A 20,323-nucleotide genomic window follows, 5' to 3' on the forward strand; every position below is an offset into this window, starting at 1 on the left:
GATTAGCTCTTGTAGGTATCATCCATGGATTCCCTCCTCATGTTCATTGTTCTAAAGCAAAAAAAAAAAAATGCAGTGCACGAAGAAATGTGAAGTAAACATAAATGAAGCCTTACTAGATGGATTTTTTCTCATATCTTAAGGAACAACCAATGGCTGAGAGGTGATAAAGCAACCTGAATCCTGAATGTGTTTTTGCATTTCTTTGCCTGTTGTACAGCAGTTCAAGATCAAGTGGTACCAACAGGAAGTTCTTCCTCCAGGATCATAGTGCACGTGGATCTGGATTGCTTTTATGCACAAGTAGAAATGATCACAAATCCAGAACTAAAGGGCAAACCTCTAGGTAATTCTGGACGTTGTTAGTGTTTTCACTGTATAATAGAATTTGCTACTCTTTGTGTTTGTTGTATTCTTATTAACCAATGAAGAAAGATCTTAGAAGCTAGTTCTTTAGGTGCTTTACAGACAGCAATCTTTGCACCACAGTTGTAAATTATACATAAAACCTCATTTAATAAAGGGTGAATTTGACACCAGTTTAGCCAACTGAACAGAAAGACCATGATGAACATTTTATCCTTTTCCCCAGTGATTGAAATTCAATAAGCCTCTTGTCCCAACAACTTCTGTTACTACATTTTTGCTATACTGTTAAATATTCTATTTTTAAAAAGTTCTAATTTTTTATTGAGTTAACTGGATTACAACATTAACTCAGAGGCATTTTAATGGAAGCTTCCCTCTAGCCTCCCGTTTTGAATTTCACTCTTGATTTGTGTAACTTGTGACAAAGTAATTGGACTTTAAGCAGTCTTAAATATCAAGGCGTATAGAGCAAGCTTTCTGTGAAAACACAAGTATCTTTAAATAAAAGGCTAAGGGAAATTTTACATTGTTGACTTGTTTTTGACATTGTTATTCATAAATCGGAAAAATAATTTCCAGAATTCCAAATAATTAAAATTTCAAAAATTTCCTTTATGCATACAGTAAGGAATTTATTTTTTAGTGTAAACATGAGGCACACCTGCTGCTACCCTCTTGTGCCTACTTTGGTTTGATCAACCCCCGTTCATTTCGACTAGTTGATTACTAAAGAAAGAACAAAGAGATGATTAGTTTTGGCTATGCTAAGGTTAGTATAGAATCTTTAAACTTTGCTAAGAAAGTGTCAACAGTGTTAAGATTAGGGGACCTAAATTTTCTCCTAACTTCCCTTACTTAACATTGTAACAATGCTCTGTAGATAATACTTAATAAAAAAGCACTGTGTAATTAAGACACACAACTGAAAGGAAGTGGAGAATGCTGTTTCTTGGAGAAAGCGAAAGTAGTCTTTCATTTATACTTAACAAATATATGACTACTTGCTGGCCATATATGGTAGTGAGTCAACATAAGTTAATTTTGCACTAAAAGACTATATGTTTGGCTAAGGAATTTACCAATCTTATTTTTAATGCAGTTCATTGATGAGTATTATGTTCTACCAAGAGATTCTCTTTTGAGGTATAATTTGATAGGTAAAAAAATGATGTGAAATAATGTTTCTTTGCCTTGTTTATAGTATCAATTTTAGAAACAATTGTTTTCCATTAGGGAATGGCCATAACTTTTTTCTCTTCTACAGGATTGTGTTTTAGATGAATGTTACTTTTATAGTGGACAGCAAGTAATCAACTTATAGAAAGAAACACGGATCATTGCAGCAATCAAGCCACCAGTAAACTAGAATTTTTATAGTCTATACAGTATCATAATTTAATCATGTTTGCTAAGGAGGGAACTTGGTGCCACCTTACTGTCAAATCTTTTCTACAGAGTACTATGAAGAATAATTCAATAATTATATTTATTAGAGAGAATCTTAGTAATTACTATAGTTTGGTACTTGTAACAGAACGTTGCTTATATTCATTGGATAGTTACTCAGAAGGGGAGTTTTTCTCAACAACTGGTACTTAATTGTACTTAATTTTCTTCATCTGCTTAAATTTTTTTTTTTTTTGGTAAAACGACCTAGATTTATATATGGCAATATATATTAACCTGGTTTTGTATTGTCTGTAAAAATTCCTGGAAGCATTTTATTTGTACTTCATCACTGAAGAATTTCATACAATAATGTTGACTTAGGGTAACTTTTTTTAACTCTAGAAATACATAAATTGTCTTTTATATATGAAATAATTGATCCATATCTACCATGTCATAATTTTTACTATTCAGTTTAATAGTAAGTTTTTCTCTTCAAGTAGATAAAGCACTAAAGATTAAAAATGGCACTGGGAAAAATAATATGTTGGTGTCATAATTCATAGGTAGGAGGTAGCTTGAAAACTTTTTCTTTGCACTTCAGAGAATTTTGATACATGGAGTCTGTCCTTTTAAAATGAGATAGCTTTTTTATTCTTAGCAAAGTAGATTGTATTAAAACTTAAATTATGATTTTATAATTATATAATAAAATACATTTTATAAAATGTATATTATAATTCAATTATAATTCATAACTAGTAAGTTATAAATAAAGATGTTAAAAGTGTGCCTCATTTTTCTCAATGTGTTTATTTTTTCATAGGAGTTCAGCAGAAATATTTGGTCGTTACCTGCAACTATGAAGCTAGGAAACTTGGAGTTAAGAAACTTATGAGTGTCAGAGATGCAAAAGAAAAGTGTCCACAGCTGGTATTAGTTAATGGAGAAGACTTGACTCGTTATAGAGAGATGTCATATAAGGTTACAGGTACAGAGTATATGCAATATACTTTTAACATTAATTTTTATATAGGATGCCTATTCAGTCCATCAGTCTTTTAATAAAAGTGAAATGCTATAAATTACTTTCTTTTTTCTAATAACTTTTTATTTTAGGTCCTACCTGATTTTTCTCTTTTTGTTTTTACTTTAAACATTTATCATTTTTTAAAATTTTTTAGACAATATTTGCTTCCCCCCACCCCCTCAGGTTGAGTGCCTTCCCCAAGGCACCCGTGCACCATCACTACAGTCCCCTGTGCTCCTCCCTCCCTCCCTCTTATCCCTCTCCCTCCTCCTCCCCTGCAGTATATCTGGTTTATAATTGTCTGTTTTTGCTTTGTTGTGTTTTGTACTGTTATTATTATTATTATTATTTTATGGGACCCTTGCCAGTGGCCGGGGAACGAACTGGCGCTGCAGAGGCTGCGGGCAGCCTCACAGCCCAGCACTCAACCGCTGCGCCACCAGGGGAGGCCCTGCATGATTTTTTTTTTAAAGATTTATTTTACTTATACAAGAATCGGGGTACAGGCCAGATGCGCAGGAGGTTGAGAGGATTCACCAGAGACAGAGTGGAGAACAGAACAGGCAGACTGATAAAATACACTGCTGAGGGGAGCAGCGGGCAAGACAGGAGAGGTCTGCTGCGCAATGTGGGTTGCTCCGAGGCCGGTGGGGATCGAACCCGCAATGCAGAGGCTGGGGACAGCTCCACAGCGCTGCGCTCAACCACCTGTGCCACCAGGGAGGCCCCTACCTGATTTTTAAAAACAGTGTATAAGAGGATGATTATGTGTTACAAGTGATGTTAGCAAATATGTAGTTGGAAGGAATTTCAACTCTGTCATGATGGGTGTTTATATAAATATGAGGGAAAAAAGTAAAATAAAATTTAAGAGAGAAAATGGGAAGATAATACCATAAAGGAAACCAATATTTTTAATTTTGAATTTAACTGCCATGTTTATATAAAACTTTAGGAATGGGTTAAATGATTTGTCCTTGTGACCTAGTAATAGAGTCAATATCACCAATCAATAGTCAGTGATCCTCCACCTTTGCCCATGATTCTGTATTTAACTTGCTTTTCTTCTTAGTATTTAAAACCCTGTCCTTTTTTTTTTTTCCTATACAGCATTGCTTATATAAGCTTTTATTTTCTGCATGTTATACATCAGGTATATACATTGGGGGAAAAGTTGCAGAAATTGATGAGGGAAATGCAAAATAATCTTTTTATATGATCTTTTTACATTATCAGTCTCTCCTTAGAAAAGATTTTTTGTTGGGCCTCCCCTGGTGGTGCAGCGGTTGAGCGCTGGGCTGTGAAGCTGCCCGCAGCCTCTGCAGCACCGGTTCAATCCCTGGCCAGGGGATGAGGGTCCCACATGGTGCGTAGACCTCTCCTGCCGTGCCCGCTGCTCCCTTCAGCAGTGAATTTTATCAGTCTGCCTGTTCTGTTCCCCGCTCTTGCTCTGGTGAATTCTCTCACCCTCCTGCGCTTCTGACTATACCCAGTGCTTGTATGAATAAATAAATAAATACATTTTTTTTTTAATTTTAAAAAAAAGATTATTTTTTTTTCTTGCTATGTTGGAAGTGATTTTCGATGGTCACCAGGTCACATTATTATCTAATAAAAAGTTAATAATTGTTTTCTGCCATCTAGCTGGTATCAATAGATGGTTAAGAGAAATTCTCTGTGATTTCAAAGCTATTATTAGTCTTCAATCCTAAAAATGAGAATTGATAATCCTGAATTTATTTCAAATCTTAGTTCAGTTCCACTTAGTAAACACTTGATTTAAGGACTAGATATTGTGCTAGATGCTGGATATTCATATCTTCTAAGTCCCATTCCATCACTGTCTTTGTGTAATAAGCCGGAGGAATAATTAATCAAAATTTTGCTTTGTAGTATATTTTGAAAATTAAGTGACCTTTTTGACTCAGTACTAATTGGAACTTTTAAAGTTTGTTTTGCCTTTTAAAAACTCTTGTGGAAAATGCAGTCAGAATATTTGTTGCTTGTTTTTACTCTTACTGTCCGGGGAATATCATTTTGAACTTTCTTTGTTGGGAAATATTGCCTTTACTCAAAATATGATGCAGGAAAAAAAATGTCTCAGCTAACTGAGGACTTTATTTAAAGATACTGTGGGACTGTGATCATGCGCAAAACCTTTAACAACATATTGTATCTTTAAGCAAAAAATAGCGACGTCTGTCCTCATGATAACTTCAGTTGCATTTGTGCTCCAATATTATTTCAACTTAGAGTTGTTGGAAGAATTCAGTCCAGTTGTTGAGAGACTTGGATTTGATGAAAATTTTGTGGATCTGACAGAAGTGGTTGAGAAGAGACTACAGCAGTTTCAAAGCAATGAACTTTCAGCCATGACTGTGTCAGGTCATGTATACAATAATCAGTGTAAGTAAATTCTTATTTTACTTAGCACCTGAAAGTACATTTATTTCTTAATGTTCAGTGAATTGACCGTCTTTCTGAAAGCTTTTGACTTCTGTTAGCAGTATAGCCACTGTTAAGTAATCTGAAATTACTATAAATAAGTGTGGCTATGTTGTACTAAGTGTGCAGAAGATGAGATTTTGATGACAAGTCGCTCAGTGCTCCATGCAGTTTGCATTTCTCTGACATAGTTCATGTGTCACCATTTTTAAGGGTCGTCTTACTTTAGGTAATCCTTTAGTTAAGAGGTTGGCTTGATAATATGCATTTTATAATAAGCTTTGATTTTCCTAGAACTATCTCAAAGTGAAATTTTGAGATTGGCTATATTTGCCCCTGTTGCCCCTTTTCCTTGTTCCCTTTGATTGTCCTGAGGCACCAAGACCTACATGTTGCCCTTTGACTTCCCTATTTATACCTCCTGGAAGTCCAGGCCTAAGTGCCATCATTTGCAAGCTCATGTTTAATCAGTTTCAATAACTTTGCCATCTCTTTTACAAGAAAGCAGAATGGTTCCTCTCCTTCACATATTAAGATGTGAATGGAAATTGTGTTTCCAGGACTATTTGCATTTGAAAATAAGCTGCAATAAGTACCTGTAAATATTTAATTAGACTCTTGAAATTTCTTCTGACTCTGCTGGTGACTTCCATGCCACACTACAGAGAAGACAAGCTACTTTGATTTTCTGTAAGAGTTGCCCTGACCCTCTTGCTGTTCCTTGGTCTCAGCTTCCTCATTTCCCCCCTTTTGAGAGTTGGTGACCAACCTCCAGGGTAGTGCTCCATTTTCCTAATATTAAAGAAGAAAAAGAGTAGAATTACATTTCTCTTCAGAAGAAGTCATGAAGTTTCTCATATGTCTTTTGTACCTTGTGCTCTTTTGTCACTTGCAGGGTCTAAGTAGAAAAAGGTTCCATATATGTTTTTATATAATTTTTCAAGCAAATTCAAATTTCATTGGTTGGAAAATATTATAGAGAGCTAGGTTTCATTGCCTAAAAAGAAAATATCCAGGGCCTCCCTAGTGGTACAGGGGGTTAAGCACCGCACTATGAAGCAATCTGCAGCCTCTGCAGCAAAAGTTCGATCCCCGGCTGGCCAGAGAGAAACCCACATGGCAAAGCAGACCTCTCCTGACTCGCCCGCTGCTCCCCTCAGCAGTGTATTTCAGTCAGTCTGCCTGTTCTGTTCTCCACTGTCTCTGGTGAATCCTCTCACGCCCCACATCTCTGGCCTGTGCCCCGGCTCTTGTATGCATAAATAAATAAATCTTTTTTAAAAAAAAGAAAAAGAAAATATCCAATTCTTCATGAATTCTTCCCCTTTCCCACAAGCTTTTATTAAATTTTTTTCCCCAGAGCTATTGAAAAGTTGTCTGAATGGTACAGTAAACACTTATTATGATCTTCTTGGTAGTTTGCCATATTTGTTCTGTTTTGCTCTTTGTAGATTGGTTGACTGATCAGAGCCACTTGAAAGTAAGTTGCAGACAACATGACACTGCATCCCTAATATTCTTGTGGATAAAGGCTGTTTCCTATGACATCCCAATACTATTTTCACACCTAAGAAAATATTTTTATATACTTTCCCTATACTTTTCATTAAAAAATCTCTTAAATTATGTACAAATTTGTAATTATTTTCAGTAGCATATATTTTTAGGGTGTAAAGTTTAAATTCCGATCTTTAAAGCTGTAGTCTTAGCTCCTTATTAATATAATACTTTCTTTATTCTCATGAACAGGTGAGCATGAGTAAAAGTTTTACTAATGTCAGTAGAAATTTTCTATGAGAGATTAGTTTTCATAATCTGTTAATCATTAAGCACTCCCAGTATGCATTTACTATCACAGGTCCTTGGAATTCACTTGTGGCAGTTTACAGAGTTGTGAATGAAAAAGATTAGAGAAATAGGTGGCAGGATGGTGGTGTTAGTGATGGTAAGTTAAACCGGTACCCTTTGAAAATGCATTTGTAGAAAAGAAAAGAAAATTAAAATTTTTTGTGATGACTTTTAACAGCATTCTCTGATTTTATAGCTGTAAACCTGCTTGACATCTTGCACATCAGACTACTTATTGGATCTCAGATTGCAGCAGAGATGAGGGAAGCCATGCATAATCAGTTGGGTCTCACTGGCTGTGCTGGAGTGGCTTCTAATAAACTACTGGCAAAATTAGTCTCTGGCGTCTTTAAACCAAATCAACAAACAGTCTTACTACCTGAAAGTTCTCAAGATCTTATTCATAGTTTGAATCACATTAAGGAAATGCCAGGTAAAACAAGTAATTAGAAAAATATACATTGATTTTATTATATTTAATTTTAAAAACTATAGATACATGTCATTAATTCTATGAGCCTGTGTACTTGACTTTTGGTGAAAGCAAATAAACAAAAACCTGTTTTTTGGAGCGAATTGATATTAGGAAATATATGAAAGCTTTTTCAGTTTCATCTACTTTTTTATAGTTTGATTATGATCATGAAAATTACAAGCTGGAAACGTGGTCCTTTATTTCCCATCATGGTTCATACTCTCATACAGTACACTATAGTAAAGAGGACAGTTGGTCTTTTGGGATTATATTTAAAATATCACAACTACAAGGGACATTCTAAAGCTTCTGGGCCAAGCTTTTATTTTAAAGATAAGGAAACTGATTTTCTTGAGGGCTTCAGTGACCTATTCGGATCATTTATCTTTAAAGATCAAATGAGTTTTCATAGACCATCAATAATGGATCTGTTAAACTTCATTTCTATGACCGTGCTAGAGAATAACATGTTTTAATAGAATTCTGTGGAAATGACTTCAAGACAACTAAAATTTAACCTTTAGATGTCATAACTTTTAACCCATGTTTGTGTGATTCTCAAATGTGTTATGCATTGCCTTTCCTTCCTTAATAGAGTACAGTTGTAATTTGAATATTTTTGGATGATTTTGTGACTGATCTAAGAACAATCACTATGCGAAGTTGTAAAAAAAATTAAGGACTGTATTCTAAGACATAACATTACTACTTGGCCTTACTTTTTGAGTCCTTACATTTTTTATTTTGCAGGCTTTCTATTTTCTTTTTTATTGCCAAGTTGACACCTCACTTTTAAGTTAAATGTGAAAATACCTGTCACTCCACAGCTAATTTAGTAATTCCCCCTACACGTGCATTGCCTTTGCTTTATTACTTTTATTGTGCAAGGAAATCAGAATTAATTTTTTAAAAATTAGAGAATCAAAGGACATTAAATTGCCCGAGTATTTCTCCTATGATCAAGTGTGACTGAATTGTAGTGCAACAACTTTGTGATAGGAGTTTTGCTAATAAGAAGAATTTCTATTGATTTACTTTCTAGCTCTTGTTTGTATTAGAGATGGTAAAATTTGGTACTTATGACTTATAGATAAATGTGTAGTGTTGTATATAGGAATCAAGTTAGCTAATAAGCACATGCTAATTTAATTTTTCTAGTGACAGGCTTTCTTTACATGAGTAATAAACATGATTCTTAAATACTTGCATAGTGTTACATAACGTAGTAAAACACTCAGTTTATAAGACAGCATTTACTGGTTACCTCCATATTCATGCTATTTTACTAGGGTTGTTAGGTTTTCAAAGTGGATCATACAACACAGAGGCCTTGAATAGTAGGACAATAACCTAATTTGCAGAAAAGTTGGAATGTAGCAAAATATTGTGAAATTTAAGAACACATTATAATATTTCAGTTAGCTCTGTTATCAGAAGAAAAGCCTTTGTAATACTCTATGCATTTCTTTTTGCTTAGGTATTGGCTATAAAACTGCTAAACGTCTTGAAGCCCTGGGTATAAGTAGTGTGCATGATCTTCAGATCTTTCCATCTAAAACGTTAGAAAAGGAATTAGGAATTTCAGTTGCTCAGCGCATCCAGAAGCTCAGTTTTGGAGAGGATAACTCTTCTGTGATACCCTCAGGACCACCTCAGGTATGTGCTAATATTTATTTTAAATGAGTACTGGTTGTCACGTTGTTTTATTTTATTTTTATTTTTTAAAAAATATTTATTTATTTATACAAGCACTGGGTACAGTCAGAAGCGCAGGAAGGTGAGAGAATTCACCAGAGCCAGAGCGGGGAAAAGAACAGGCAGACTGACAAAATACACTGCTGAGGGGAGCAGCGGGCATGGCAGGAGAGGTCTGCGTGCCATATGGGACCCTCATTGGCAGCCGGGGATCGAACCGGTGCTACAGAGGCTGCGGGCAACTTCACAGCCTATCGCTCAACTGCTGTGTCACCAGGGGAGGCCCTGTTACATTATTTTAGATAAAGATTTTAGCTTCAGCACTTTGTTCTTATATATTTTAACAATTTTGGAAATTGAGAAAAGTATAATCATCCAGTTAGCACTGGTTTTGTTCCCTATGTGAGGGGCACTTTAGTAAGAGCTTTATATATACATATTTAGTATCTGTATTAGTCCGTTCATTCCTTACTACAAACCTTTGAGGTAGATAGTATCCCCTGCCTGCCTTTCCTTCTCCCTGTATTCCCTTTTTTGAAGATAAGGATTCTGTATTTCAGAAAGGTTATATAACTTGCCCCAAATCATACTCAGATGCAAGTCCTAAGAGATTAAGTGTCTCACTAACCATGCACTAAAACCTGGAGTTGATGTTAGAGCTTTATAATTTTCTTGACTTCCAGTGCACTTTCTAGTGGAGTACAATAAGTTGCAGATTAAAAGAGTTAATATAAAAGTGAACTAAATGCCTCAATCTAAGCATTTGAGGTAAGTTAGTAAAGAATGTGTTAAATTTATTTGACATACACATTGAAAATTGAATACACTAGTTTGAGTTTGCAATAATCCTTATTTGTGTTTCTTTGGTAGTCCTTTAGTGAAGAGGAGTCATTTAAAAAATGTTCATCAGAGGTTGAAGCTAAAAATAAGATTGAAGAACTACTTGCTAGTCTTTTGAACAGGTGATTTTTCCATTTTGCCATATAATTCTATATGTTCTTTAGAATACTTGACACTTTGCCTTGCAATTTACAGATTAGCTGGAAACTAAACAGTGTTAAGATCATTTCTCACTAAATTTCTCTACATTATAAACTATTGTAAAGATAGTGACAGAGGCTCTTTTATTTTTTTAATTGTATTATCTCTTATTGAGGTAACATTTGTTTACAACACTGTATGTGACTTACAGGCTTAGGGTCACACCTTGTAAGATATGTGTTACCACACCACACTCACCTCTAAACACCTCCACCCTAGTCCAGTGACCTCCCTTCCCCACCTTGATGCTCACACTCCACTCCCTCCTCTGGTGCTCTCAATGCTGCAGTCAGATGTCAAGGTTTTGTTTGGTTAAGTTTAGTCTGTTCCTTTGTTTTGTTCACTCATATATTCCACATATGAGTGAAATCGTCTAATACTTGTCTTTCTCCTTCTCACTTGTTTTGCTAAGCATAATCCCCTCCAGTTCCATCCATATTCTTGCAAATGGTAAGAATTCATCTTATTTTTTTAATAGCTGAGTAGTGCTCCATTGTGTGTGTGTGTGTGTGTGTATATATACCACATCGTCTTAATTCACTCATCTGTCCCTAGGCACTTAGGTTGTTTCCGTAACTTGTCTATTATAAATAATGCTGTATTGAAATTAATGCATTAATCCCTTTGAATTAGTATTCCTGCATTTTTCAGATAGATACTAATGAGTAGAATTGCTGGGTCACCTGAAAACTCCATTTTTAACATTTTAAGAATTCCCCCAGGCTGTTTTCATTAGGGGCTGGACCAGTTTACACTCCCTCTAACATTGTGTGAGGGATCCTTTTTCTCTACACCCTAACCAACATTTGTTTCTGGGCTTTCTGATAAGGGCCATTCTCATAGGTGGGTGATGTATCTCATTGTGGTTTTGATTTGCATTTCCCCAGTAGGTGATGATGAGCAGTTTTTCATGTGCTTGTTGGCTATCTGTATGTCGTCTTTGGAGAGGTATCCAACTCTTCTGTCCATTTTTTTTGTCTAGATTTATTTTCTTACATCATTTATTTTTGTTTGTAATTGTAACTACATCTCACCTCAGATGTAGTCCCCATAGTTCCACCCCCATAGCACCCAAAATCCATCACCATATTCCCTTGTGCTCTTCCTTCCCACCCCTGTTTTGACCCCTCTCCCTCCACCTCCCTTGCTGTATGCCTCAGATCAATGGTGAGCTTGAAAATTTTGTCTTTTTATTGAACTTTTGTTTGGTTTTGCTGTATTCCACATGTAAGTGAAACCATCCAATGTCTTTTTTGTTCAGTCTTATTTTGCTTAGCCTAATGACTTCCAGTTCCATCCATGTTGCTGCAAATAGCATGAGTTTGTCTTTTTTGACCATCGAGTATTCCACTGTGTATATATACCACAGCTTTTTGATCCATTTGTCTGTTTGGGGGAATTTGGGTTGTTGTTTACATTTCTGTTCATTTCTTAATTGTGTTTTCTCTTTTCTTATATCTTGGATATTAACACCTTGTCACATATATGATATATAAATACCTTCTTTCATTTAACATGGTGTCTTTTCATTTAAGAATAGTTTCACTGTGCAGAAGCATTTTTTGTTTTACATATTCCCACTTGTTTATTTTTGTTTCCTTTGGAGTCAAATTCCCAGAGATATTGCTGTGAAGCCATTATCATGGAGTATATTTCCTGTTTCGTTCTATGTATTTCATGGTTTCAGGTCTTACATCCAAGTCTTTAACCTATTTTTCATTTAATTTTTATGTATAGTGTGAGGTAGTAATCCCCTGCTACTGGTATTTCTAGATTTGTTAATTGTTGCCTTATATATTTTGATGTTCCTTTGTGCATATATTGATGTGCCATGTGTCATGTGTGTGTCATGTGTGTGTCATGATGTGTGATGTGTCATGTGTCATCTTTATTGAGCCTTTAATCATTGTATATGTCCATCCCTGTCTCTTGCTACCTTTTCAGCTGGAAGTCTATTTTATCCGATGTGACTGTCCATGCCTGTCTCATTTTGCTTGTTGGATTGTTTTCCAGCCATTTATTTGGAACCTTTGTTTATCTTTGTAGCTCAGATAGGAGAAAGTTGGGTTTTGTTTTCTGTGCTTTTTAACCAGCCACTCTGTGCCATTTATTAAAGGTGATTTATTGATACATGAGAATTTGCAGCTGCCAATGTCATAAGCTTCTAATTTAATCCATCTTTTCTTTTGGTCTTAATTTTGATAACATGCATGTACATAGATCTTAAGCTACTGATAGCTACCACAAAGCTTTTTATGGATACCTCTAGTATACCTCTATCTATTTTAGTTCATTGAAAAGAAACAAGTTTTATTTTTTCCCCAGTGTCAGTTTAAGGCTTTGTCTTTAATCTAATAGTTACTTGCTTTTCATTAATGAAAAAAAGGTAAAGAGGAGTTACAGTTCTAAAGCTTGCCATAGGCATAAGTTTATGTACATGGGTGGTGGTTAAAAATAGGAAATTATTAAGGACAGCAACGATGGTGAGAACAGAAGAACGCTTATATCTCCTTTGCCTCAGACTTGGTGAAAGAAATACTGTCAGATGAAGGGACAGTTATGTGAGGCTGTGTGTGCAGTGAGTGATAGTGGAGTGTGCAGGGTTGCTGATCTATAAATACACGAATAGTGTCGACTTGGATTATGAGTGTATGAATAGCATGGCATCAATGAAAGAAGATATTTAATTTTCTGATACTCCTTTGCCATCATATATGTGTGAGTGTGTGTGTATTCTAGTATTCTATTGAAGAGTGTTTTCTTTCATTTCTTTGATTTTTCAAAATGGTATATGACGTGTTTAGCAATTTAGGTAAATGTGCTTCTGTGATGATGCTAGGATAAATAGCTGTGACTACAGCTTTGGGATAATTTTAAGTATCAGAAAACTGATGAAGGAAATTTCCTACAATTCCCATGCAGTCTGGTTCTCATGCCCTGAGCAGAGCTACGCTGCCCATGTTTGCTGCATGCAGCTGAGGCGACTGTGATCCAAGTCCAGTGATGTGACTCAGGCTGGTCCTGCGAGTGTGCTGATGAAACTGGGTCATTTGGTTCGCTTCAGCTTATTATAAAGCTACTACAAAATGCCTCACCATTGGAAACAGTTCTGCATGTAGCGAAACCACAGGAAGTATAGGTGTTATGGGTTCTCTTACTGAAAGACCCAGAAGTGAGACTGTGTGCTCTAAACTTGTGAAGTACCATTTACTGTCCTTATTTCTGCTTGACATCCCCCTTTTATGAAGAGCCCCTTATTTCAGTGACTGAGGTATAAAATCATCTAATTTACTAGCCAAAAAATTATTGTATATATATGTGTTTGACTTATAGAGTATATAATTAATAATATAGGTATGTAAGAGGTGTAAAATATAATTTTTAAGCCGTTTTCCAGCACTAGTATAAGATTCATAGAATATAGCTTTTTTCCCCCAAATGTCCTAATTAGATATAAGTACCAAGTTACACCCTTTTAATTGCGTAGTGACTTAATAAACCAAGCTGAAAGTTATTCAAATATGTTTATAGGAACCATTTAAGATATTTCATTATCTTACTAAAGCAGCAAATGAAAAGTTTTGTGATAAGGCATTAAGAGAAAAAAAGTATTCACTATCAATACCTAAAATTTCCAATTCAAAATTTTCAATTTGAGTATACTTAACAATTTAAAATTTATATTTTACCATTGTGATATTTTTGATGCATTGCCAAACATGTAAAAATGAAAATGTTACTATTTAATGACATTTAATTGCTCTAGTAAATAGGTTTCTTCTTTTCATGTGAATTTTCAATTTTCTTAAAGCTTTTATTTTTAATACCAAAATTAAGAGCACTTGGATGGACTGCTTTGTACAATACATGTACATGAGCTTATTTTTCTAAATATAGTATATAGTGCATGTGTATATATCCTTTACAGTTTTATACAGTTGAGCGTTCAAGTTATTGCTCTAATATACTGTGTAATGGTGATAGCACCGACTCTCTCAGATTTATTTGGGGAGTGTTGTTTTACCACAGTAATCTTGTTACGATGTTTTTTTCTTTTTGTAATCTTATTTTATAAAAATATTTTCTGTCAGTTTTCATATATTTGCTTCTATCAGTGAATAATTCAGCTTCTTAAGTTTACTGCTATTGTTTTTATATGCTTTTAGTTTGGACTTGGTTTATTTTGGACTTGGTTTATAAAACAGCTTGTTATAATTATGCCTTATTTTTGTTCTTTTTTTGATAGCACTCAATTTGCTTAAGGTCTGAGAGCTTTGCAAATTAAAATTTCAGAGTTTTATTATATAGACTAATTTGGGCTATTCTAGGGTTTTTATTGGTTACTGCCCTATTACCAACTGTATTTAGAATTGTTATCAAATCTGGCACCTTTAATATTTCTAAACTATTAAAAAAATCTTTCCACATTCTCTGTTTTTAGAGTATGCCAAGATGGAAGGAAGCCACATACAATAAGATTAACAATCCGTCGATATACATCTGAGAAACACTATAGCCGTGAGAGTCGGCAGTGCCCTATTCCATCCCATATAATTCAGAAGTTAGGGACAGGTATGGTTTAATTTTCTAATAATTTTGTTGACAAGTTGAACTCTTATGAAAACAAACTTTGACTTAGAAATACCATCCAAAGATGGAAGGTCTTCAGAGGGAGTTAGTGAGCTATTTTTTTTTTTAAATATATTTATTTATTTATTTATTTATTTATGCATGCAAGAACTGGGTTGTAAGCCAGAGGTGCCACGGTTGAGAGGATTCACTAGAGACAGAGTGGGGAGCAGAACAGGCAGATCTACTGAAATACACTGCTGAGGGGATCAGCGGGTGAGAATGGAGAGGTCTGCTGTACCATGTTGGTCAGCCGGGGATTGAACTCCTGCTGCAGTGGCTGGTGATAGCTTGATAGCGCTAAGACTTTAACCCTTCTGCCACCAGGGATACTGATGAGTTATTAAATATCTTTAAACTATCAGTAATTGTCACTAGAAAACTTCAGTTTTTTAGTAGATAGTAAAAGTAAGCAGTTATGGATGTTTCCAAAGTTTAGAGAAAATAAAACTATGATAATTTTATGTCATTTTCTTATGACTATTTAGATTGCTTCCTTAGTTTGACTGTTACATAAAATGGTGAACATTTGCATACTACTTAGAGATTTTATAGTTTTAAGCTTTTTGTTTTCTATCCCATGTTTAGTTATTTTTTGTTGTATAAAGTAAGAATCTTACTACATTTGTGTGTGCTTGTATCTAATTGATCATGCAGAATTTGTTGAAACAACTATTTTTTCTCCCTGTTGAAATATCTCATGGCATCTCTGTCAAAAACTAATCATGAGGAGAATTTATTTAGTCCCTCTTTGGTTATTTGTTTTCCAGATCTCTACCTAATTTTTTGGTTGGTCCACGATCTTTCACTCACTCCAGCCTCAACTGCATTTTCATTCTAGAGAGCGATGTGATTTCCCTGTGTTTCCTACCAAGTTTGTTCATTTTATTGGCAGCACCGCTGAGAGTGTACTGTTGCCCTCTGCCTCAGATCAGGCCCGTCCTCTCTGCCAGTAAATTTGCTGGCTTTCAGCTGCCTCGCAGAGTTTAGAACTACTGTACCACCTGAGCTGTGTAAAGGGAAATGCCAACAGTTCCTACCAGTACGGTTGCTGTCTCCCACTTTCCTACTTAAGTTCTAGCAGCTTTTCACAATCATTGCTTCTCACTTTGTCTTTGACTCATTTCCAGATTCTCAAAACGGTTGTTTTTGACAATATCATTCAATTTTATTTCTTTTTTTATTTTTAAAGATTTATTTATTTATTTATACAATCACTGGGTACAGTCAGAAGCGCAGGAGGGTGAGAGAATTCACCAGAGCCAGAGCGGGGAGCAGAGCAGGCAGAAGGACCGAAGTACACTGCTGAGGGGAGCAGTGGGCGGCAGGAGAGGTCTGTGCGCCATGTGGGACCCTCGCTGGTGGCTGGGGATCAAACCAGTGCTGAGGAGGCCGCGGGCATCTTCGCAACCCAGCACTCAACCGCTGCGCCACCAGGGAGGCCCCAATATCATTCAATTTTATGGGGAGATGTTCTCACCTCTTTACTCTGTCATAACTAGAAATCCCTTATCTCAAAATCTCTTGAAAACTTTAGCTCTTTTGGCATTTAATATCAATATTGCGATATCCCAGTTTAGCATATAATATCAAGATATCCCAATAGCTATTTAGGATCTTAATTTCTTTTTTTTCTTTTAATATTTATATATACTATATATATTACATTATTGTTCATTTTTGTACAATAGGATCTTAATTTGTTACCTAATGCCAGTTAGATTAAGCTGTTATGATATAATATTAATTATGATATAATGGTTTTGATGTTGTCTTCTTAAACATTTTGTTCAGGAAATTGTGATGTGATGGCACCAATGGTTGATATACTTATGAAACTTTTTCGAAATATGGTGAATGTGAAGATGCCATTTCATCTTACCCTTTTAAGTGTGTGCTTCTGCAACCTTAAAACAATAAATACTGCTAAGAAAGGGACTATTGATTATTATTTGACACCATCATTTTCAACAGCCTCACACTCTGGCAAGCGCAGTTTTGTAAGTACATTATTAATTGGATTTGCGTGGTTAAATTACAAATCTAAGTTTGTGTTGGGTGCTACTGTTTGACATACCAGTAGATTGTACCTGTCATATTAGCTGCTTTCCTTATGTACACTGTACTGTGATCTAAGATGAAAACATAAGCATTACAGGATAAAAGAGAAACCATCACGGAGGTTCCCTAATTTGGAAATGTTAAGACATTTTATATATACCAGTATAGAGGAATATGATGATAAGTTCATAATATGAAAATATTTCCAGACATTGGAAATCAAATATTTGGGTCTGATAATTTATACATAAGTTACTAGCACCCTGCCCACCAATATCTTTGTTAACATATTTAAATTTTCTTGGTTGTAAAATTATTTAAAATTTTTATAATATTAATATGACCACTTGTTTTACAATTAAAGAAATTAACAGTGTGATGGTAGAGAAAGAGAAGCCAGTTATATTTTCAAATGGCTAAAATTAAGCCCCTATATATGACCATTTGGCAAACTTATGTTTACTAAATTTGATATGCTTTTCAGTTAGATTCATTTACATTTAAGCTTAAAAGGGGAACAGATGGTATGGGAATAATAATTTAGTACTGTCTTCAAATTATCTCTTTCTGTGACTATTTTATTCCATTTATTAACTAAAATTAAAAAGGTGTTTATACTTTAATTGATCTGTAGAATGAGAATTAAATATCCTAAGTGAAAGTTCTTTGTATTTGTCTGTCACACAGTGAGGACTCAGAATACAATGGCTCTAATATCTCATTTTTTTGAAGTTACTATTGTGTTAATGTTTCCTGAGTTATATTTGACTGCATATACATTTTGTGGTGCTTAAAACTACAGGGAAAATTTAAGTGAAAAACTTTAATGAGACATATGGAAGTTAGAATTGAAGTTTTTTAAAAACCTTTATTTTATGTAAATATGAATGTTATATCTTTACCATGAAATTATTCTTCCTTTCTGTTAAATGTTTCACTTTGAAGTAGTAATTTTTAGTAAACCAGCTATTGATGCTGTGTGTGTGCGCCTTTGTGTGTGTCTGTATTTTTGAAAACCCTTGGGTAAACCATTGACTTTTTTTATTATTATTTCAATTTTATTTTTTATATTCCCCATACAATTATAATTTCCTTATTTTGACCCCAAGCCCTCCTTTCCCCACCCCTCCATCCCCCATAGAGTGTCTCTGGTTCATAGTTGTTTGTTGATTTTGATATTTTCTTTCTTATAGTTATTCTTTTTCCTGGTTCCTTATTTAAGTTTTCTAGATTCCTGCTATGAGTGAGACCATCTGGTATTTTTCTTTTTCTTTCTGGCTTATTTCACTAAGCATGATCCCTTCCAGCTCCATCCATATTGCTGCAAATTGCATGTGTTTATCTTTTTTGAATGCTGAGTAATATTCCATGGTGTATATGTACCACATCTTGATCCAGTCATCTATTTTTGGGCATTTGGGTTGTTTCCAAAGCTTAGCTATTGTAAATAGTGCTGCTGTAAACATAGGGGTGTAGGTGCTCTTTGGAATTGATGTTTCTGTGTCCTTTGGGTGAATACCTAGGAGTGGAATTGCTGGATCATATATGGAAGCTCAATGTTTAGTAGGTCAAGAAATCTCCACACAGCTCTCCATAGTGGTTGGATCAGTTTGCACTCCCACCAACAGTGCAGGAGAGTTCCTTTTTCTCCACAACCTCGCCAACATTTGTTGTTGCTAGTTTTTTTTAATATGTGCCATTCTCACTGGTGTCAGATGGTATCTCATTATAGTTTTGATTTGCATTTCCCAGATTACAAGTGATGTTGAACATTTTTTCATATGCCTGTTGGCCATTTGCATTTCCTCTTCAGAGAAGTTTCTTTTTAGCTCTTCTGCCCATTTTTTGACTGGATTATTTTCTTTGTTTTTGTTGAGTCTCATCAGCTCTTTGTAGATTTTTGTGATCAGTCCTTTATCATTAGTGTTGGGTGCAAAAATGTTCTCCCAGTCGGTGGGGTTTCTCTTTGTTTTGGTTATTGTCTCTTTTGCTGTGCAGAAGCTCTTTAATTTGATGTAGTCCCAGCTGTTTATCTTTGCCTTCACTATCACTGCTTTGGGTGATGTGTCTGTAAAGATGTCTTTGATGTGCACATCATGTAGTGTTTCGCCTATATTTCCTTCTATGTATTTTATGGTTTCAGGTCTTATGTCTAGTTCTTTAATCCATTTTGAGTTGTAAACCATTGACTTTTAATAGGCCACCATTCTTTTATTCACAGAATTGTTAACTTGAATACATGAATCTGAAGATCCTTCCTAGGTCTCCCAATTCATACCTACCTTCTGGCTCAGAGCTATCTAGGAAGGAAGCCTTTTCTTGAAACAGTGAATAAAGATCCATACAACAGTGAGAATAATTCCAGTGGATCTCTGGTTATTTGGAACTGGCCAAAAGCTTTGAAGTATTGAGTAGAATAAAAATATGTTGGTCAGATAATAGCTAAATCCCACTTCAGCAGCATAAATCTTTAAGCAATTATCAAGTATCTAAGTTATTCTTATTCTTGTGTTCTAGAAAATGAAAGACACTCACATAGAAGATTTTTTCAAAGACAAAGAAACAAATTGGGATTGTCTACCAACTGGAAGAATTGAAAGTATAAGTACGGGGCAATCTCCACTTGATAGTACAAATTTTTCTAAACAAAGAGATATTAATGAAGTCCCAGTCTGCCCACTTCCTGAGGGTGTTGACCAAGAAGTCTTTAAGCAACTTCCAATAGATATTCAAGAAGAAATTCTTTCTGGAAAATCTAAAGAACAGGTTCAAAGGAAAGGAAGTTTAAGCTACCCATTGCATGCTTCCAGAGGAGTATTATCTTTCTTTTCTACAAAACAAAAGCAAGATAGTCCCATAAATCCTAGAGATCATTTATCCAGTAGCAAACAGACATCCTCTGTACCTCCCTGTGAACCAGGAACATCGGGTTTAAATAGCAGTAGTTCTTCTTACCTATCACACCAGAAGGATTATCCACATTACTTAGACAGTAGATTAAAAGATGAAGGAATGAGTCAAGGACCTAAAGAATCTCAAGGATTCCACTTTTCAAATACCAACCCTGCAGTCTCTATTATCCATTCTTTTCCAAATATGCAGTGTGAGCAACTTTTCTCCAAAAATCGCAATGCAGATAGCCATAAGGAACCATTAGCAACAGTCCCTCATCATGACAGACTTACAGAAATCAGAGAACAAGATTCAACTGATGAGAAAATTACTTTTCCTTCTGATGTTGATCCTGAGGTTTTTTATGAACTCCCAGAAGAGGTACAAAAGGAACTCTTGGCTGATTGGAAGAGAACAGGATCAGATTTCCACATTGTACATAAATAAGT

The 20,323-nt window shown here is 35.1% G+C and overlaps 1 protein-coding gene across 3 annotated transcripts; it reads left to right on the forward strand.

Moving 5' to 3' along the window:
- Positions 1 to 294: 294 nt before the first annotated feature.
- POLI (DNA polymerase iota) lies at positions 295 to 20,321 on the forward strand (the record flags this gene model as incomplete). 3 transcript variants are annotated; one of them, XM_084252265.1, is made up of 9 exons in its annotated part: positions 295 to 346; positions 2,585 to 2,749; positions 5,042 to 5,194; positions 7,278 to 7,514; positions 9,034 to 9,212; positions 10,122 to 10,213; positions 14,734 to 14,864; positions 16,716 to 16,921; positions 19,500 to 20,321. In XM_084252265.1, the coding sequence occupies 9 exons, from the start codon at positions 310 to 312 to the stop codon at positions 20,319 to 20,321; spliced, it is 2,022 nt and encodes a 673-aa protein (XP_084108391.1). The 3 variants fall into 3 exon arrangements, with proteins under 3 accessions (XP_084108391.1, XP_084108393.1, XP_084108392.1); XM_084252266.1 differs by having other exon boundaries at positions 310 to 346; positions 5,111 to 5,194; XM_084252267.1 differs by lacking the exon at positions 7,278 to 7,514.
- Positions 20,322 to 20,323: the final 2 nt, after the last annotated feature.

The sequence above is a fragment of the Talpa europaea genome, assembly GCF_964194135.1.
Source record: "Talpa europaea genome assembly, chromosome: 13".
NCBI classification, from domain to species: domain Eukaryota; kingdom Metazoa; phylum Chordata; class Mammalia; order Eulipotyphla; family Talpidae; genus Talpa; species Talpa europaea.